The 22140-nt window shown below is 46.9% G+C and overlaps 1 protein-coding gene across 8 annotated transcripts in view; it reads left to right on the top strand.

The window, feature by feature from the left end:
* Window positions 1-22140, top strand: part of LOC120902019 (LIM/homeobox protein Lhx3) — a 42880-nt gene that overhangs the window by 19212 nt on the left and 1528 nt on the right. For 3 of the 8 annotated variants that reach the window (XM_040310452.1, XM_040310453.1, XM_040310450.1), the window contains 5 exons: window positions 20791-20965; window positions 21107-21318; window positions 21390-21585; window positions 21662-21816; window positions 21884-22075. In XM_040310452.1, the coding sequence (XP_040166386.1) occupies window positions 20791-20965; window positions 21107-21318; window positions 21390-21585; window positions 21662-21816; window positions 21884-22075 (930 nt within the window). Of the gene's footprint in view, window positions 1-18146; window positions 19107-20790; window positions 20966-21106; window positions 21319-21389; window positions 21586-21661; window positions 21817-21883; window positions 22080-22140 lie in introns of those variants that run through there. The other 5 variants (XM_040310455.1, XM_040310457.1, XM_040310456.1 and 2 more) reach the window with 4 other exon arrangements.

The raw sequence follows: 22140 nt of genomic DNA, 5'->3' as shown, positions 1-22140 counted from the left end.
AGCTGACTTTTCCTACTGTGTGTTTGTTGTGTGCCTGTGTCGTGTGGATGGTTTTCAGCGGGGAAAAGGCAGTCAGTCACAAAACAGGGATCCAGCTTTTCTGTCGCGGCAAGGCAACGAGATATGGTAGATGATAGCTATTTATTGCACATGTGCACACTCCAAAGTTGTTCGGCTTTTGGTACAAAAAAACGAACCCCCCGAGCGGAGGAAAAAGGCAATAAAATTAACAAACGGCCCTTCCGGGCAACGACACTTTGGACTAGGGATGAGGGAACAAGGGACGCGATCGAAACAAGGATCCTCGCGTACGAGCGTTCACACCTTCCATTTGTATCGCTCAGTGTCAGCGTGAAGGATCATATTTCACCGAAGGATGATCAACCCTCAAGAACCACTCGTTGTACACAGACATACAAACACACTCTTCATAACTTGTGTGGAGTTAGTTTAAACGAATTAAGCGTAATTTAATAGCTCGATGTTGTACCGCTTTCGAAACATTCAGCCACAGAGCCCATCCCGCCGCTGGCGGAGCGATAAATATTACGTTTTATTGCGTTATAAGTGATAAAACAAATAAATTTGCCATTTGTGTGTGTGTGTGTTTTTCCCCCCAACCACCGGGTAACATCAGCACGCGGCCGCATCAAGCAGCAGTGCCTCGGTTAAGTGCTCGGTTCGATTTCGATGGAATCAATTAAATTGTTTTGTTTTATTTTTTCACACAATAAACCCCGCTTCATAGAAACCCCTTTTTGTGCGATTGGCTCGATGGGATAATTGTCCTTTTGAACGTCCAAAAGTGAACGCTCAGAGTACTACGGATGACCGTACCGAAAAGTTGTAAAGTTTAATCGGTTAATTTCATCGCAACGGAATGATTACGCTATAAAATAACGCTGTTTTTGCGAGCGCAATTCCCGTTCGATCGACATAGATGCAAACAGCAAGCCGGCTGCTTTATAGATGAAAGCACACTCGCACAGGAACAAACTGCTTGCTTAACGGCAATACAAGCAATTCCGAGAACTAAAGCGATCTACAAGAAACTGGGGAAACTTTCCCTCATATTACACACCACAAATTGCATCCCTTTTGCTTCGGAGCTTCTTCGAGAGTGCCGTAAAAGTGATTGGACGACTTCCTGGAAACGCAGCATAAAGTGCAGTACGATGCAATTTTTGCTGTTCGATATGCAACTTTACCATTTTGAAGATGGTTTGCAATATCGTAAAAGCTTCTCCTGCGACTTATGAAGTTATGGCAATCAGGACAAGAAGACTTGTAAGCGTTGTAGTTACTTTTGCCAGAACCACTCCACCAAAGCAACTTGGCACAATTACACCTGGATATGGTCCCTGCCGTACACTCTCCATTAGTGGCTGTGTAATGTTTTGAGCGTTTTAAATATTGCCCTTTTGCCCGATGGCAATCATCATCATCCAATTATTCGCATTAGCCACGCTGGGGGCTTGACGATGACCGTTTGCCGTGGCCTATCGCGCGTGGTTCGTGGTTCCGGAGCGTTCCTAATTAAAAACAAATTACGAGGATGGTCTGTTCCAGGCGGGATGGTTCCCTGTCCCGAACGCTCCCGAAGGACTTGCTGGTGGCTGCAATCGAAAGTGCATTGCTGACCTGACCTCGTCCAGGGTGCAGGCTCGCTGGTCTGTAATCGAAACAGTCACGACAAGGCATGGAATGCGCTTGCTCTGTTCACTCCAATTTTCCGACGACGGAAGAACGGAAGAACGTTTCCGTGCCGTATGTTTATAATAAAATCATCTGCATAAATAATGAGCTCGGAAGTGGGCACCACACCACTATTAGCACCTAACGCATTCAGGGAATTGACGGAAAACGGGGCCCGAAGAAGATGGAGAAGGTGGAGGTTGTTATTTTGTCATTTCCCTACCACCGCTAGCAGAACAGCCATTTTCGCCGAAACGGAAGCCTCCGGAGTGCCTCCCTCCTCGATAGCACTCAAGTGACTATCCTCTCGTAATCACCGATCATAATCTTACCACCCCCCAGCACAGCCTTACGTAATGGGCCAGAAGGTTCCACAAATGGATGATCATGAAAGTTTGATAAGATCCAAACAAATTAAGTCACCCTTTTGCCGCATTTCCAGTGTCCAGCACGTCCTGACCAAACTGCACCAGACCTCAAGCAGTCCTGGGGAAGTCGGACGGTCGGCGCGAAGTGTGATGGGGTTGAGTTGCCTGGAGCCCAGAGGCTTTAATTGGGATTATAGGGCTGTGATGGCGGTGGACGTTTGCCTTTGCCAGGCAAGATTCCAGACGCACTCAAGGCACACACTCGTCCAACGTCTTACAAATTGCTCAATCACATCTTTCCGCACCGGATTACTGACTCACAGAATCCTCCCCGACTTCGGCGAAAATGGTTTTCTTCATTTACGGAACCAACTTGCCTTCGGGAAACGTTTGTGTCATTCAAAAGGATTAACTTGTTTTGAATCTCATTTGGCAACGACTCAAACACACACACACACACACAATCTTGCTCACTCGTACATTTGTTGCCGATTGTAGCCGGGCTGGTTCGGCCCGGACACTGCACGCGACCACTCCACAAGAACGTTTTGCCGGATTTAGTGTGCAGTTGTCCTCCACTCACGAAAGGAACGGCTCCCAGCGGACGTGCTAATGGAGGGCCATTCCATTTTCACGCTGCTTTTTGTCACCCGGCCCTGGGCCCGGGCCTGGTGCATCGCACTTGACAGCCGCACAGGCACACGCTTGCTTTCGCTCTCTTGAGGCGTAAAGATCCGTACCGAAAGATTGTAATTAAATTAGCGGAGCGTGCCAAACGCTGGTGACTCTGCCTTCAAGCAGACTCCCACCGCAGTCCCACGGCAGTCGATAATCGATCCACATTAATCACTCACGAGACGAAACTCACCATACACACATGCACACACTCGGCGGGAGTTGTAGTAGTAGGGGGCAACCTTGGCCTGCCACGCGTCAGCTGGAAGCGCGCTGAATCGCCCTCAACCCCAGGGAGAGGGCGTAGCAAGGCGTGCGCATCACCGGACGCGTGGCGCAGATTTTCGACCCATTTGTTTCCCCTTTGCGTTTACGGTTTCCCAACGTGACGTCAGCTGGTACACGTTCTTTGGAACTGAGCGTGTTTGTGTGCTGTGCGTGCCCAGAAACGTAATGGTCGCATTAAACTGGCTCGTAGGGGCAGCCCTGGAAAGTGGTTATTTTTCGGTCATTCGGCAACGTATGGCACCCGCAATCTTCACACCCGCGATCGGTAATGGGGACTTGGCAAATTATAGGGCTTGTGTGTGTGTGTGTTGTCGCTTTCAAGAAAGCATCTCCCAAATCATCGAATGTTGATCATCCAAGCCGGTACACAAACACTCTCCAGAATCTATTATCTGCAGTCACGTGCGGGCATAATCACTGGGTTGACAAATGCGCTATTATCAATAAGCCGGGGAGGATTAAGTCATGTTTGTAATGTTTCTATTTCTGTGTACAACAAACAGTATTGTTTGTATATGAAACCCCCTCGTAATCTAGGTTTTTTGTATTGTGTTTTCCTTTCAAATAAATGAATAACTTTATCAGAGATGTGAACATTGGTTTGACTTGGTACCTCTCCAGTAACAATCTTCCCCCCAAAAAACAAGGACATGTGTCAAAATACGCTTTCACAAAGCTTCAATCGATGCAACATGCTGCGTACGTTTTGACAACGTGTTCTTCTTTCGAACAACATCTTTTTGACATCTCATCAATAGACTCCTCCACATGCTTTGATCTTCCATGTCAGCGTGTGTCACTGTAGGGCCCGGTATCGCTCGCTGGTGAGGTTTTTGGGCAAATAAACCCTGCAAAACAAAACACAACCAATCCAACGCCAACTGGCAAACTCTGTTCAATTGCACCTCAGTACACCGGGACAGATGTGTGTGTGGCCGGGCCCCTGCGATCTGCATCGTTACCGAAGCGCACCATTGTGCTTGCGCAACCGGCATTCCCCGCATTCATGTGCGCTGATGTGTACGCGGGCGGCGGCCCTTCTTTGCCCTCCCAACCAGTTGCAGCACCCGGTGGGGGGGACACCGACAGGGCCGTCCAAATGAACGACTTTTTAATTTTACGATTTTCCATTCATTTTCCGCACACAATAGAACTGATGCACACACACAGATACATACAAATACACACATACCAAATGCTGTACCTAACATGTGCTCTATTCCATCCGCGCCCGTGTGCACCGTCCGCGCGCTGTATGTCTTTGGGGGTTCTTTTGTTTGGCGGAACAAAAACGCTTTTGTCACCGGGACTGCACGCACACACACACATACACAAATGCGAATCCAAAGCTAGCAAAAGCGATAGAGAACGGTTTGTAGGACTGCTGTGTGCTGTGTCAGCATTGTCCAAGTCGGTCACAACAAAGAGGGACGGACACCATACCCCGTGTGCAACAAATGCCTAGATTAGTGCTGACTTTCTTGCAAGAGTGTGCTCTTCACAGTTGAACACTGAAGGAGACAACTCCAATCCCACCCTGGTTCTTGATGGGTGAGGAATGAATGCCGTCTCGAGGAGCCTCACCATCGAGCAGGATCGATAAAGAACCTGGCCCGGTATCATGGACACTCCCAGGGGATCTTCCAAGCACGGTGTGTGTGCTGTGTGCCACGGAAGTATGAAAAATTATCAAAACTAATTCAATATAATCTGCCCGAGGGAAAACCACTCTGGAATGGGGTAGTCTGAGCGCTGAGCCACCTTCAGTGTGTGTGTGTGTGTGTGTCGGGGTCTTCGGGGAATCAAACCGTCCTCCACATGACGTCCTGACGGTACTCAGCCACGGGCTCAGCACGCGACCTGCAGCCCACGGTCGATTCCGCTTGCTGATTGCACTGGCTAGGGGTTCTAGGGCAAGTCTAGCAACGTGACGCGGTTTCATGTTTCCTTCCTAGCCGCACCGGGAACGAACACACACCCGCGAGCGGCAGATTTTGATCGTCACAGTATTCAATTACGACGGGCAATATCGGGCTCGGTGGTCACCGTGGAAAAGGACAAGCGTAGGGTCGGAGATTTGCGACAGTAATTATAGTCGTAAGCAGCAGCCAAAGGGCTTCATGTGGAGTCTGTGGGATCGATTGAAATCTAATCGCACTGGCGCGCACTGGTGGATGAGAAACGTATTGAAGTTCTCACGATGTTCGTCCGTCCCTGCAGCTAGGGAGGGGGACACTTTTACCCAGAACGTTACAATCCTTTGTCCCAATTGGATGGTGCAGCTTAATTTCATCATAATCGTATAAAATCGTTTGCGACAATGGACTTCAGTGGAAAACTGTCCAAGGATGCCGTTATGCCGGTTCTTGAGTGGTTTCCAGCATCTGTTCGGCTTAAATGTACCATGAGCCATGGCTGGTCTCTGGAGCAGAGTTAACGATGCCAGCAACCGCTACTCAGCAAACAGAGCGAGCTGGCGCAGCAGTTTGGTCCTGTTAAATAAAGGGGATGAATATTCATCTGGTTCCCCTTGCCCTTATAGCACAAAACTCAACACACAGCTCCGTTACAGTGCCGAAAGCGCCCGAAATGGCCTGTTAAAGTCTAGAATCAATAAAAAACCTCCGCGAAGCCCATAAATATAAATAAACAATTTTATTGTTTCGCTCTGGTTTCTGCACTAAAAATTTATATGATTAATTTAATTATCATCCCGTGGCCCTCCTGGCCTTTCCCGAGCGGATGTGTGTTTGTTTTCCAAACCCCGGTTACGGAGATTCGCGAGCTGACGGTTTCCCCCTTTTACGGTTGCCACAGCCACCAAGGGATACGCACGGGGTGGCTTCCTCGAGCACGCTAGTTGGCTTCCTGCGGGGTTTGTTTGCGTTCGCAAGCAGATCCGGCAATCTGTTGCGATACGCTCTCTGGCTGGGTTTTACCCGCCACCGAGATCGAGATGTCAAAGTTAGTTTGGCCGAAGTTTGTCCGCCCCTTTAGCGAGGGGAAAGCCCGCTGTCGAGCTGCGCCGAGATCGCTCGAGGAGTCATTTCTATGCTAAAACAAACATATTTGTCCCTCGCTCCGGCCTTCGTCACCCCGCTCTGGGACCATTTGTTGCCACGGTTGTCACCGAAGCCGCTCCCTTGCAGCATCCGTAACCGCTTGTTCCCCCGAGCAAAGGGAACTGCTTGTTAGCCAAAACAAGGGGAAAACATCCTGCAACGGGTAGGGCGAAAGAACGCTCAACCAACCCCGGTCCCTCGTGCTGCTGATCCCTCGGGACACTTCGTCGAGAGTTTTGGTACCGGTATCCGGAGTGCGTGTTAACTTTGCTACGGTTTTCGTCGGTGGTTGGTGGTCGGCAGTGGTCTGGGTTTTTCCTAGAGGAAACAGCAAATTATACGCCGTTTAGCAGTCTTCCTGCAGATTGGGTTTCCTGGCACTGGGTCCGCATCATACCCGGGGGTGAACCGAGGGGAAAATTATCGACCAGAAATGCGTCAGTGGTTTGAGCGGGGGTTAACTGTGCTGGCCGGATTCCGTGGTAAAGCCTCACTCACTCACTCACGTGGCTTCATATCTCGGGAGAGATAATTTATGTTGCACGGTATAAGCACACACTTCGCTTCGCTTTTCCCCGAGCAAACAGTACCGCTCTCGGGTCTATTTGAACAGGACGAAACCGAAAGGAAGCTTGTTTCTATCCGATCGTCCCCTGTTTTGCTTCGTTTTCGCTGCCTATACAAGTGGAGGGAAAATATTTCCACAGCTCAGAAATTCGGAAAGGACATCGAAATTGCTGAAGGTAAAATTATGTTCGAGAGTTTATTTGTAATCCTGCGCGCTCAGCGGTGGATCAAAACGGCACGGATATTTGATTAGCAGAGAATCGAAGGGAGATAAAGATTCGCTTGAAACGGGATGGGTCGATTGTAACAAGCCAAGCGTCACCAATTAGCCCGCGAACGGGCGAGTTGGGCTTATGAAGATATCCTTTGGGGATGCTAATGTGTTTGAATGTTGTTATCTGCTGTTGCAGCAGTATGTTTCTTTGACCTTTCTTGATGTTTTCATGTACTGATTTTGTACTTAAGATTTTAAGCCTTTTTGTCTCTCCAGAATTGAGTTTTTACCCAGAATTTCACTTTTTGCTACTTACATCTTGTTTTTCCGATTTCCGATTTGATATGCAATATCTTCTACTTCCAAGTACTCCTCAATCTCAGACACATTTTATTCTTCGAATTTTTCCAGCTTCAATATTCACAGCAAAATTGTGCATTAAACAGAAGTAGCCTACAGTTATCGACCCTTTTGTCGGTCAATTATTGTCCAAACAATCATCAAAACCACGTAAACCTAACCGACACCCTCCAGAGTGCCGATCCTTGACCGTGTCCCGGGCGAAATCAAATCGAGCCCTCAAATCACGGCCAGCAAACGGTGCCTTTCACTGCCTCTTTCGCACATAAATTAATTAATTAGCTTTGATATAATGTTTCTCTCGGTCTCTTTCTATCTCCCTCTCTCTCTCTCTCTATCTTGTCCCGTTTGTGCACCGAGGCATTTTCAGTGGCGGTATTTTCGGTACCATCTTTGCCTCTTGACCTCCGTTGCCCAAAACACGAAGTAGCTAAAAGTAAACCTGTCTGATGTTTGCGTTGATCCTACTTCAATCTTCCCGGCAAGCTCACCACTCCTCCTTTCCCTCCCCTCACTCCCAACAACATCAGAAATAAGCTCTAAAAAATCCAAATCTTCCCACCAGACCGGATGGTACCGGGCGTCTCCAGCAGCAACAGAAGGGCCTGCAGGGCTTATCATACGGTCTGACAGTACGGCTACCTTTAAAACAAAACCATCTCCTCTTTGCGCACACAACTTCACACTGTGGCCTGCCTGCTTCTTGGCATACACACAAAAACACTCGTTAAGCACTGCTAAAATATTCAACAGAATTGCTCTGTATAAATATTAAATGTTGCAACATTTGCTACCGAACCGCTACCGTTCGCATCGTCCGCACGACGAGTGCCTTTGTGCCAAGCGTTTGTTGCGGGTAGTAAGCAACAATCTTGAAACGGGCCGGCAGAAGCATGGTGCGCCAAGCATGGTGGTTTTGGGGCGATGAAAGGCACGCCCGTACAGACCACGGCCGGCTGCTTCACTCCACGGGCACAAAGGCACCGGGGAAAGAATAACAATGGAAATGGGTTCCACCATTTGCTTTTACGACCACCGCTGGCGTGAAGTGAAATCCGGAAAATGTGGCCACGTGACGGCTGTTTTGCCCGTCACATTACACACCTGACCCAACCTTTGCTCTCTTTCGGTACGTTTCCGCGCTAGCATGTCTATTGTGTGTAGGTGGGTGTGGGAGTGCTCGGCTTTTTTCCGTGTGCTTCACCATTTCCGTGGGATGAAAGATGAAAGCGCGAACCCATCTTAATCTCATTTCATCAACACCGAAACCTTGCTAAGGGCGGCCACATGGTTCTTCTCCACCCACGGACCCCAGGACCTGTCTAGCAAATCGTATTAAAACGCGCGGGCTGTACACGAGCTGCTGCTGATGCTGCTCCAAAATCCAGACTTTTGCCCTTCTGTCATGCCACGACCCTTTCTGAAGCGCAGGATTCGCTTGAACCACTCTCTGTGTATCAGGTGAAACAATGCTTGCTACCTCGCGGCCCCGCCGAGGGGCTGCCCCGGGGAAGCTACATTATGTCATCGTACTTTTTTACGAGTTTGCTGCCTCATCTTTATCGTCGTTTGGTTTCGGTAGCTGTTGGCAAAAGGGCACTGTTTCTGATAAGCAGCATGGGCACAATGCCTGCGCGAAGGTTCAGGTCGAACAACTTAAATTGGGAGTAGCAAAAGTCGCGTAGCACTTGGAGAAGGAGTAAATGGCGTGGATGTTACAGAAAATGGCTTTTGTTTGCCAACTTTGCCACCGCCGAACCCAGGTGAACTCGCAGGAAGATGTGGTGGAAAGTGTGTACATCAGAGCCCCTACCTGAGAATGACTCCGCACTCGGTAGACATTAGTGGTGTAAATTAAATAAATGAAAAGCTTGCAAACGTTCCGAGGATGGAGCATGACCACAACTCGGGTGTCAGGATCTTTTCCACCAAACTCTTGATGGTACTCTCAACACAGGGTTTGATGTGGATCGAGCACTTTTGTCCCTCCGCTTCTACGATTACTTATAACCAAAAGTGCAAAGAGAAAAAGAAGCTAAAAAAGGTCACAAAAGTTCACCCCGTTCGTGGTCATTATGAGTTGACCTCTTTTAATCGGTTGGGATATAAAGAGTGAATTTATGACAGTGTACGTTGTGCGCTTATGTTGGCCAAGACTTCTGTGTGTCCACTACGAGATCAGGACAGTAAAAACTTTATCGCAGAGATGGGCGATAGCGAGCTCGAGGACTTATTAAACATAACGAGCAGAAGCATAAAGTGACCGTTCATCCTAATTATTGTCCCGCGTATTTGGTGGTTAAGCATCCCCAGACCATTACTCGCGGAATTGCTTTGATGGCATTTCATTACTTAGCGCGAGTGCATTGCGCTTTGTGTCACATTTGTTACGGTTTAAGTGATTTTCGGTTCGGAGGTACTTTTACAACGGATTAATGAAAAGCATTGCATGATTTCCCAAACGACACGCAGCGAAGACACAAGGTATCTCCGGTTGTTCTTTGATCGTTCGACCAAATAGCAACACAATGTGACGAACTACAAGGTACGCAACTTTAGTTGCAATGGGTTTTTTTATTGATCTTTTCAAATCCACACCGCAACTGTCAAAGGATATTGAAACTTCTCCAGCGATATATTCGTTCCGCAAGGACTCCCCTCTAGGGCACAACGAAACGAAAGCCGAGAAATTATTGATGTTCCTAGCTGCCACAAAGTGGTTCGAATCCACCTCCCCGAAACCACCATAGCAAGCTCCCCAAGGTTTGATCCCCAGGGAGAGCACCGAGCATCCTCCAACCGAACGATGGCGGACGATTTATATTTTTTCTTCTGCTATATGTACTTTGCTTTGTGAGCTGCTGGTTAGTTCTGTCGCAAAAAAAACTCCAGGGAGGGGAAATGCACAAAATGGTCACCAACAAAGACATCAAAGACGAATCGAAACATGAAAGGACGCGCGCACCATCGAGAATGATTCTGCCACCGTTGTTCGTTCGGGTTCGTTGTCTAACCAAAAGGGAGCCTTCGTACACAGCCTCGTACCAGTCGCATAGTCAACGGCTCCAGAGCGTTCTTTTCCACCGTTCTACCATTTAGAGCAGCTCATAGCTCATAAATACGTGCCCCGGGTGCTGGTTGCTGGCAACGTGGAATAATCCACAGCGTTAGATCCTTCCTATTGTATGCCGCCACACGAATCCTCCTCCACAGCACGGCGTCTCGACAAATCGGCCATCGCAAACCGGAGAGGATTGGAAATGGTTCATGTTTTGCCATGTTGTGTGTTTAGCATCCACACAACGCAAACGTACCGCCTCTACGATTCCAGCCCTCGTGTGTATGGGCGCCAGGCTAAAAAAAAAGGTTCTCCCAACTCCCACACGCACTCACGGGCATGCGAACGAACGATGAAAAAATGTGTATTTCAAATGAACTCCCCTCTGGGCCGTACCGGAATACGGAATACTTACACTTCAAAACGGTCCTTTACGGCTACGGGTTCTCTCTATTGCATGTTGCGACTTCATCGCTTCCCCCCTCCGCTCCAAACCTTCCAAACACTGCCAATCGAATGGAACCGAACCGTACACCAATCCTTGAGGAAACCCCGAGTAAATACTTGGCTGACTTTCCCTTGCCCGCTCCAAACAAGCAGGAAAGCGTTGTGTTAGTGGCGTTGGAAGTTGGAGCTAATGGAAGCGATAAGGTGGATAGTAGTGGATGAGCGCAGAAGCAGCCATGGTGGATCGCATTCCGGGTTCCGGCTTCGATACGCTACGGTACGAAGGATCTTTTATGAAAAGTGGCAGCAGGACTGGCTGGAATTGGGTGGCAGGGTGACGTCAAAGTAGGGAGAAAGAATCCATAAAATACGAATGAATAGCTTCGAATGTTTCGCATTCAAATGCGTTTACTGTGGAGAAGAGTAAAGACAGAGGTTGTGAACAGAGAAAGGAATCAGCCGTACGAACTGGAGAGATACCCTCCCAAAGGAACAAAGAGACTTTTGAAAAGCGGATAGAATATTGATATATTTTAAATTGTGTGTGTCTGTCCACGCGTCTGCTTTTTTATATGTTATGATAAATCTTTTCATAAAATAACCGGACAAGCTGATTAAACGTTGTGATTACGGTGCAGTAAAAAGGACCTTTGAAAATATTGATAAGACGTAGACGAAGTTGATTTCAATTGCAACTCTCTGCCTCGCTTACAACATCAAGAATACATAAACAGAAACCTTCAGCTTGGAAGCCTTCTTAAGATCTGCTTTTCAATTTTACTTTTGCCAACATTCTCCACCAAAAGCCCCACACTATTCTAGCTTCTGTCATTTAGTCCCACGCTCGCGTACAACCATAAAAATCCTCACTCATCTTATCGATCTGCTTCTGCTGTCCCTACCCTTATACAGCGACCAATCCACCACAACGGCCACAAAACAATCCCCTCGGAAATAGACCCTGTTTCCCGAGAAAAAAAATCCCCTCCCAACCTTGTGCCTTGTCGCCCTCTGCAGCTCCCGCAGAGCAAGACTGTATAAAGTTTTATCCCTTGTCATCCTGTGTCACTTGTCTCTCCCGCCTCGGACCACATTATCACCGCAGCAAGTAGAAGAGCTGCTGCTCCGAGCGAGTGGCAGCAGAAAATGGTACAGAAATTATACCGAAATAAAATTGAAATAAAAATTCATTGCTACACTTTACGGCCTGTCCCAGGGAAGCTATTAGAAGACGCACCTACCTCGCACGCCGACGGTTGAAAAGTGCGGCATTCAGGAAGATATCGTACAATACGAGATCGCACGAGAACAGTCCTTTGCTGCGATGACTGTGCCCTCTGTAACGCCCGCTAACGTTGGGGAGTTTTGCCAAACAATGTAGCTGATTTTATTTGCACCATTTGCTTTGTCAGTTCTATCTACGGTTCCGATGGTCCTGGTCGAACCGGATTGTCTTGTTGGGCCGTCCCTCGACAAGCGCGCTCCAAATCGTAACGCTCGAACCGCCGGGTGTCAAACGGAACATGAACTAAAACTACTAACATACTCGGGTGGCTGTCGATGAACCAATCTTGCTCGATGTGCCTGTACGTTTCAAGTAGTGTAAGTGAAATTAATGGGGCGTTTGTAGTGCTCTTTTTTTTGTTGGTCCTTTTAACCTTCCTATTGAATCAGCGAAAATGTCACCGTACAGTCGGTGGCATCGTGTCTCTCTCACTGTTGGAGCATTCGCTTTAACAAACGCATTCGAGCACTGAATTAGACTATCAGTTTTCATAAATTTCTGCACACTAATGAAAACACATTTCGACAAGGGAAAATCCAATGGTTGGAAGTTTCAATGTAGCCAGACATTACATGCACCACCACCACCACCACCACCACTATTACTTCCCCTCGGGGAGTAATTGGTATGAGACTTTTGACTTCCATTCCCCGGAACCCCGGTTGGTGCTTGCTTCCTGGAAAACTCTGATCTAATTATTGACGCATTAGATCCCCTTCACTCAGAGCGAGTGGCGGTGTAGAAGATTGCTCAGCACCAAGCTGAACTAGATAACCGTACGAAAGTTAAGATAGCTTTATTGGATTATTTCATTACGCCGGGGTTGTTCCTTCCGATCCGACAGCTTTTGGCACCGAAACCAGAGCGAACGGCAAACAAGAAGGAAGCTGTGTGCGTGTGTTTTTATCCAGCCTGGCTAAGGGCGTGCGACGGTAATCAGAATAAATGACACCGTTTAGCGCACGGAAGTCGCACGCTCTGGAGGAAAAATAATGAGGAGCAAGAATCTGGCGAATAATTGATTTTTATCGCTGGACCAACACATCGCAGCAGCAACAATCACAGGCACTGTTCGGGTTTCGTGAGTGGATTTATTTGTTTGCCAACATTCCGGGGACACTGTTGGCTCTAGAATGTGACAGCGATGGCATGGAAATGAATGGTGACGTTTTATTTTTACGGAATTGTTAAAACAAAGCAAGTGTCAACCTGCTCTGTAAAAGCGGTGCAACCTTGCAATCGTGGCAAATGAATTTGAAACTGATCCAACACAGCAATTACAGTGTATCACTGTCAACCGGGACGGATTGCTCGACCCTGTAAGTGTCTACAAAATATTTAACATCAATTAAACAGATGAGCCTAATAGCCTTCAGCTCTTGCTATCTCTCTTTCTCTTTAGCTTTCCCTTCTTTTTGCATACATCAATCGCTTTACACCTTGTACTCGCCGGAGGTTTCCCTCGACTCTTTTTTGACGACACAAAACAGTGCGACATACGTTGTTAATGTAATTGACTTTTCCGGCGAGGTGGAAGCGTGCCCCTTTGCACCATAGAATAACAAACCAACCGGTGTTGTTCGGGGTGGGATGGAGAAAAAAAAATCTCAACAGAAAACCGGAACACAAAAAAGTGACTCTTCCGATGGAATCTAGTGAAGGGAACGAACCGGGTGAAAAAAACATCCTCTCACCCATCTTCCAATAAAACGACAAATGCACGCCCCTCGAGACCAACAAATCTGTCATCGTTGCGGCAATGATCGGTACATCCTTTCAAGCATTTGCAATAAATTTTCAAATGAATAAATTCCCGCTCATCCAACCTGCCTGCCTGTGTCAGCAAGCTGCAGCGAGCGAGGATTACCGAGGCGAGGGTTTGCTGAGGTTTGAATAGAGCTCAGAAGACTCCCTTTTCGCAAGGGGTGTTTTGGCCGTCCTGATCACTACTACTGTGACCTTACGCTCCTAGTACCAGCGGAATAAAATTCATCCGACCCCGAAATCACTTACCATGGTTCTGGTTTCGCGATTGCTGTTGAGCTGTGTGTTGAACCGGCTCACTCTCTCTCTCTTCTCTCGACCCCTCGGTGGACGAACCCCTACACTACCCAAAACTGTTTCCAACTGGTCGTATAAATGTCAATAAGGTATTTAAGGATCAGTTCCTCTTGGACGCTTTTGCCGTTCGTCGCCTGTTTTTCCCCTTGCGTGCTTCCATCGGATAACGGATGGCAACAATTTTGAAGAGCGCTCACAAAACAGGATCAATCGCAATGCACTGCACGGGTACGGGTCGCTCTCGGCACTTAACCACGCGGCGACGTGGAGTTTAACCCGGCCCGGGATAATAATGTGACTCGCACGTTCCGAAATGTGGCGAGTTGCGAACATGGTGATGATGAAACTAGGCACCCCGGGCGCTCGGTCGGTAGTTTGGGTGCTAAAATCCGAACGTTCGGCTGACAGATGGTCAGAGAAAGAGACACGATTTAAGTGGAACAGATTTCACCAATCCATCCCCGGGTCTGGGTGGTGCTGGTGACGATGGTTGATACTGATCCCGGCTGCTGTCCCGCAAATTCTAAATGGATCGATTAGCAGAATGAATGATGCAGTCGTACGGTGCTTTCGGACACAATTGACACATTTCCTGCCCGATCGGCCGAGGATCGTCCGGTGCAGCCACTGCCACCATCGGGATGCACCTGTCACGGGTGAGTGAGGCGAATGGGTGACATTAATCAGCGCTGAGTGAAGTTTGGTAGCTCAAGCCTAACGCAAATCCCTTCCCCTCTTTCGGGCGATAAACTTGCCGGCTTACCCACATAAATTGCTTACCCTTGCTAAACGCGACTCCTACACAGACACTGGTCGACAGGTTTTATTTTATCCTCAATCTTCTCCCCCTTCCCCGTCCCTCGTTGCTCCCTTTCCAATCGGCAATCCGGGTGACAAATGCTGTAAATGGGCGATAATCACTTAAAAGCCTAGCACCGGAGCTGGTTTTATTACATCCTTCAACGACCGTGACAACACATCCCGGGTAAATGCTGCCGGGCAAGTACATTACGAATATTTACCCGAACCCGATGCTCGGCCCCGGTTATCCATTCCCGTGCTACATTAACTCCGATAAATGCGTGGTGATAAATGTTTTGCCCAAAAGTTTTCGCAAAATCTGGACCAACTTTCCTTCCTTCCTTCGTGGTGGAGAAGGTTTGAAGCGGGGCTCTCTTCTTCATCTCTTTCACTATTTGGGTTTAGCATCGAGACGTGACACAACGCGCTAAAGTACGCAACCAATTGAAATTGCAACGATAGCACTCGGAAATGCAGTCGGTTGGTAAAAGCAATTTCTTTGCAGGGAAACTTTCACCACCCTTTTCCCTTATTTTCCCGGCTAGACGGCGCATTGCCCGGGACACTGGATACTCTAAATCTAAGTGAGATGAATAAATTAGACACTTATAATAACTATTATAGTCTCCGGTGCCGTGTCGTACATTCTTGGCGGTGGAAACGATTTAAACGAGCAGCAGCAGAGTGGTGCCAAAGAAAATCGCCGAACAATCCGTACAAGTGTGGTGCTACGGGAATGCGAGAGCGAGTCCTCCCCATTGCGAGACGATACTTTTGCGAATGGTAATAATATAAATTTGAATAATAGTACACACTCACACACGGACACTTCGTTTCGTCTGGAGCTCAACGCGAACCGTCTAGTGTTGGATTAGCAGTATAACAAATCGATTCCGTTGGCAGCGCAGCGCAGCTGGGAGGGTTAGGGCCTCCGTAGGTTGGTAGGTCATTAGAGATTTAAGAGTCTTGGGTGTAGCTCTTTTAGCTGTGTGTGTGTGTGTGTGTGTGTGTGCGTGTAGACTTATGTGTGAAAATAAAGCAGCTCAGACGCAAAATGGGGTTTACCCCTCAGAGCGGAGAAAATGAATGGGCTAATCCTTTTCCTTGGAAGCCCCACACACGCACACACGTTGGTACTTAAAGTCCATGTTGGACCATGCGCTGCTTAGTGGTGCGAGGGGGCGCATCGCTTTGGAAAGTATTGGTTGCCACGATAATGATAATTGTCGGTAAGAGTGGATTAGAGAAATTGGTTGCCGGTGACAGTTTAGTTTTAGTGTTTAGCGTTTTGAAGTGCTATATACATGCCGAAAGGTCCTTATTTTCTCATTCTTTTATTTGATCTTAGCCTCAATTGGGTTTGGGTAGTTGGGAGACTTAGTTCATTTCAGATATAAGCCCGAAACTTTGACATATTTTTTAGTAGTAATATATAAATTTCAGTTAATTTATATCATTTTGTAGCAAAGATTCTAAATAAATTCACCTGAAAGATAAATACTTAAAATGAGTTAACTGAATAAAGCTTTATTAAACATGGGTTTCAGATAATAAAAAAGACAAAAGAGAACTTTAAATCCTTTATATCCTTTGAGCATTTTCATATTCAATATTCTTCAGCTCATAAAATCAAGCCCTTTAGTTGTATCTTCTTCCCACTGCATTTCCCGGAATACGTCAATCTAATCTTGCCTTTAAAATGGTGAACGCATTTTCATCGTTACGCTCGTAAAGCTTTGCTCATTTTCCCATTTTTCCATCCCTTAAGCACAGAGCGAAAGCTTTCCTGCAATGCATTGTAGCAGGGAGCAAAATCTAATCCACTTCTCGTACCTTTTGCGAGCAAAGCAAAGCTGCCCGCAAAATAGACGCGCAGCTACCAACTTCCAAGAATGCCATCGAACCGTTCTGAATCGTTACCCGTCAGGCTCATGCTTTTCCAGCGCTTCAACTTCCAATTCCCCGACGGAAAAGGTTGCGTTTTGCCCCCTCCTCCCGATACGTCATTACATCCTGCCCGTTCGAAGCGTGGTGCTCGTCACTTGATAGATGAGAAAAAAGCCCACCGCCACCGCTGATTTATGAACCGCGCCAGGCGCGTACGCAGCTCCGGTACGCCATTAAAGTCTCATTTAAAGCTTCACTCTTCACTCTACGCCTCATACAAAAAAAGCAAGCCACGACTTTAATCCTGCACAGGGAACGGGAAAAGTGGCAACATCACAGTCTGATCCGGATGCCTTCCCCACGGTCACCTTTTCTCCTGATGACTCCTAAAGAAGCCCTCAGATCTGCAGGGAATGGGAACGAACGACGAACCAAATGTGGGAGCTATTTTGTATCCAACTTTTGTACAGTTTGCTTCGTTCCCGTGTCGAAATAAAAGCCGATGGATTCGTCGACGTCGTCTTCAGTCGCCATTTCACAGGGAGTTCATAGACGAAAGAAGTGGGTAATGGCACTTCATATCTTGGAGCAATGTTTTCCCGCATACTCCGCCTATCCGCCGGGCTGAACGGGCCACAAAGAAGCATACCGAAGCAGGCGATGATTAATATCAGTACAAGCCGCGAAAAGAGCGCCCTCCAGTCGCTCCAAAATGGCTCCGCAGGGGTTACTTTAACAAACGCCTGGCTTTTGGGGGAGGAAGCGATAGGACAACGGGTGTCTAAATTTATGCCAAGGATAATATATCACGATGGAGCCTTTTACGCCGAACGGATTCATCATAGACGAGAGAGTGTGCGTAAGAGAGAGAGTGAGAGAGATGGAGGGAGAGACCTTGCAAGAGAATTCTACTTGGAAGCATTCGGCGGTAAAGCGAAGGGTTTGTTTTATTTATTCTCGATAATATGGCTGAGATATGATTTATCTTAAAATTATATGTTTGCGCAATGTTTATTCAATCTCAACACGTCTTTCGCACCTGTTCTGTTTGCGCAATATACCAACCAAACCGGAGGCGCTTGAAATTGAGTACCCCTGACCAACCCCTAAACAACGCGCACTCACAACCACATGCACGCCAACCGTTTCTAATAGCGATAAACACGCCCACTTTTTTGCGTCTCGCACGAGAGAGAGAGAGCGAGAGAGCGAACGAGCGCGCGCATGCAATGGTGAAAAGAAAAACCCGTGCGGGAAAACCGCATCTGTGTGAACGGGACGGCGCACATCCGGAAAGAGCGAGACACACGTCCGGCTATGTTCAAACCGTTTTATGTGCTATGTTTTATGAAGCGTTTGGCTCGTTTCCGAACGTGATCTCGACCGAGGAGGATGCATTTCGCGCGTGCTGCTGCTCCCGTCTGACTGTCGAGCGGGTTTGGGAAAAAATATTTTATCGAAATTTGCAAACACCACACCGTCACGTTAAGCATCATCAGGTGTGGCTTTAATCACCAGGCGTGTGTGTGTGTGTTAGGAGTTGTGATTTGCGTGAGTTTTGTGGCCGTTTTAATAATAAACCACACCGTGCTGTAAGTGTTTAATGTGTGTAAAATGCCAAACCACTTTTCGTGACAGCGACGTGACAGAATTCGGTCGAGACGTTGGTGCTACTACGTGAATATTTAACGTCCGGAACCCGGATACATGTGCCACTCCTATGCGGACAAGCGTTTTTTCTCTGTTTTTGATCCCGCACCGTTTAGCTTGGCGAATCGCGTGTGCCATCGAGCTTTCCGTTTTTTCCCCCCCAACCGGAAAGGATAATGTGTAACGTGTGATGATGATACTCCGTTTTTCTCCTGCCATACCGTCGCTTTTGCTCGCTGAAATCGACACAAAAATCGATGATAAGAAATGATACATCACGCTAGCTAATGTGTGGAAAAGCGATTAGATCGTGTGTAGCGTTTCAGTGCAGATAAATGACTCCTAAAAAGGATGCCTTTTTATGTCGATGTCCTGTGCCAGTGATAGCGCAAACGGAGCGGATCGTTAGTGCAAGCCAGCAGTGCGTGCATTTGCGTGTGTGTTAAATATTCTCAAACAGCGCCAAAGAAAAGGGAAGCACAGAGCGAAATGGAAATGTTAAAGCTGATGATGAACACCGGCGACTACTTGTGCGGATTGGGCAATGGTGTCAATAATAACAATAATAACATTAACAATAACAACAACAACAATGTGGAGGATATCAAAAAGGATCAGCAGCGGGCCCGCAGTCCGGATTATCGCGTACCACCGATTAATCTCGACGAATTACCCGAGGTTTTGCTCTGTAAGTGTGTGTGTGCGTGTGTTTGAGCGTGAATGTTAATATGAAAACTACGGTGGAATTTTAATGAGGAATCCTTCCCGAACAACAACAAAAACAACCAGCACGATAGCATTTTGAATGGCACCCCGATATAAAGGAAGCTTTGCATCGCAGTTGGATGGGAAAATGTGTTCCCTTTTGTATTTATCCTGTGCTATTAATTTTCACCATTTTAATGAGCACCTTCGAAAGACTCTGTTTGCTCATTAAAGCATTCATTTATGGTGAATGGCAACGGTTGTATTTATGAATCATGGTCACATTTATCAATGATTTTGACTGAAATAAGGTTGATAAGAAGCACTGAAATGGCATATCAAGTCAACATAAGACAAATAGAAAGATGAAATGTGTGATATCTCTTCAGTTTGGTGTTATCGTGGATTCTCAGAAACAATTTGAAACGAATGTTGAGGAAACACGTGTTTTGAATTTCAAAGGAAACAACTACATTGATGATTTATGCATGCTAAAGAAAACTACGTTGTAGCACATGTTTGTTGTGCTAAACGAAGTGCAATACAAGAGTCTCTTGCGGGAAAGATAGTTTATGGGCTATTATGACCACATAATTTAGGTATAACATTAGTTTAGGATCGATGTCATCTCCAAATGTATGTTTTCTAACTGACACTTCAATTAGAATAAGCTAAAAAACTTTTTTTTCTATGATTCTCCAAGGGATTAGTGTCTTTTCCTTTTTCGAAAGTTGTACCCACGAGTGCTTTCTAATCAAACATTCAACCAATTAATGGACATTTAACTATAGAGAATGCCGAATTGAAAAGGTTCATCCATACAATTCTATCCGCAGTTCAGAGACCTTACACTAACAGCAGTTATTTGAAAAGTGCAATAACTCTTTATAATCTTGGGCAAATATTGTAGTTCAATGTTCAAGTAAAGTCTGGAATAAGGTGCCCATTTCATGGCGGCCAGAAGTAATTGTTTTGCAACCCTTTATAGATTGAAGTGCTACTGGAATTGATTCTAAGCAATAGAGTTGTAACCTTCCTTACTGAATAAAAAATAAAGATTATATGTTACGGAAACTCATTAGATAATAATCCGTTTTTTTACTGTTTTCTTTTGATTATAAATTCAATCTTTTATCCGACTTAGTATGTCAATAAAGTATTAATTCCAAGCATTTATTTCTGGCTAACAAGTCTTTTTATTTCATTTTAATACACTTTTCATGAGTCAATGCTCTACAAACATGAGTATTTGCATAGCTTCAGGAGTTTATTGTCGCATACATTGCATAATTTTGGGAGTAATTATTTTAAATTTCAATCCAGCCCTGACATATCGTCGGAAAGGGATATGTCATCGTACCTTCATTAGGCATTTGTATAATGAAAGTGATTAATTTCCAACTGAAACGCTCAATTTTTTAGGCTTGTAGGGACCTCTGGATACAAATAAAACCGTTCAATGGATAATAAACTATAAACAATGAATCCAACCAAAGTTATATTTCATAGAATTAGAGAAGAGAAAACGACCATAATAGCATAATGTACATATCAATACCAATGTTTTGCATTCACCATGCATTCTATAAAATAACTTTCTTCACTAACTGTCATCCTTGAATCCCCAACTAAGTTGCAACCATCTTCATTATTATTTTGTTTTGCAGCCACCATTCCCAAATGTGGCGGCTGTCACGAGCTCATCCTGGACCGGTTCATCCTAAAGGTGTCCGACCGGACGTGGCACGCCAAATGTCTCCAGTGCAGCGAATGTCGGGTGCAACTCAACGAAAAGTGTTTCGCCCGCAACGGTCAGCTGTTCTGCAAGGACGATTTCTTCAAGTAAGTATTTAAAGTAGTGGCGCGAACAGGGCGTGCTGGTCCATTCTGTGCCAACAAGCGTTTCCACGCGACCAAGCGGATTGTTTATGTGTTAATCTATGGTTTCGTGTGCCCTCTGCCTTATCCCCTGCTTCCCTGCTGGTCCGACAGGCGCTACGGGACAAAGTGTGCCGCTTGTGATCTCGGCATACCGCCAACGCAGGTGGTCCGACGGGCGCAGGACAACGTGTACCATCTGCAGTGCTTCATGTGCTCGATGTGCTCGCGGCAGCTTAACACGGGCGATGAGTTTTACCTGATGGAGGACTGCAAGCTGATCTGCAAACCGGACTACGAGGCAGCGAAAGCTAAAGGTGGGTTGTTTTTGGTGGCAGTTAGTTCCGTTGAGAGCGTGATTTTTATGTTGCTGTTCTTCCATCGACAGGTCTTTATCTTTCCGATGGTTCACTGGACGGGGAGTCGTCAAACAAGCGACCGCGAACCACCATCACTGCCAAGCAGCTGGAGACATTGAAGAGCGCCTACAACAGCAGTCCCAAGCCGGCCCGCCACGTTCGGGAACAGCTCTCGCAGGATACGGGGCTCGATATGCGTGTGGTGCAGGTGTGGTTTCAGAATAGGTAAGCTTTCAAGCTGTTATCCCCTAAACAAGCGATGTGAAGTCCTGTAACGGTTGAACTTTTCCACTCCTGACAGACGAGCGAAGGAAAAGCGATTGAAGAAGGATGCGGGTCGCACTCGCTGGAGTCAGTACTTCCGGTCAATGAAGGGAACCTCCTCGCCCAGCCGTGTCGACAAACTGCTCGACAAGGATGAGCTAAAGATTGATCTCGACAGTTTCAGTCATCACGGTAAGTGTGGTTAGAAGTTTGGAAATCTTGAAGCTGTCCTGCTAACACCCAATCTGTCTTCTTGTAGACCTCAGTAATGATAGCTACAGTACGTCCAACATGGGCCTGGAGGACGGTGCCTCGCCGCACAGTGCCCGAGGGTCCTACATCCACGGCAATGGCAGTCCCCCGCCGTACCTTTCCAGCCACTCGCCTCCGCCCATGGGAGCCGGCCACCCGTACGGTTCCTACCCGGACAATATCGTCTACACGCCACTAGGTGAGTAAGTATGTCCAATGTGCCATGCGTCAGTGGAAGTAGAAGCCCCCCGATTCCCCTCCCAA

The sequence above is a fragment of the Anopheles arabiensis genome, chromosome 3 (genome assembly GCF_016920715.1).
Source record: "Anopheles arabiensis isolate DONGOLA chromosome 3, AaraD3, whole genome shotgun sequence".
NCBI classification, from domain to species: Eukaryota; Metazoa; Arthropoda; class Insecta; order Diptera; family Culicidae; genus Anopheles; species Anopheles arabiensis.
Note: the sequence above shows the minus strand (reverse complement) of the source record. Positions and strands in the feature narration are given on the sequence as shown.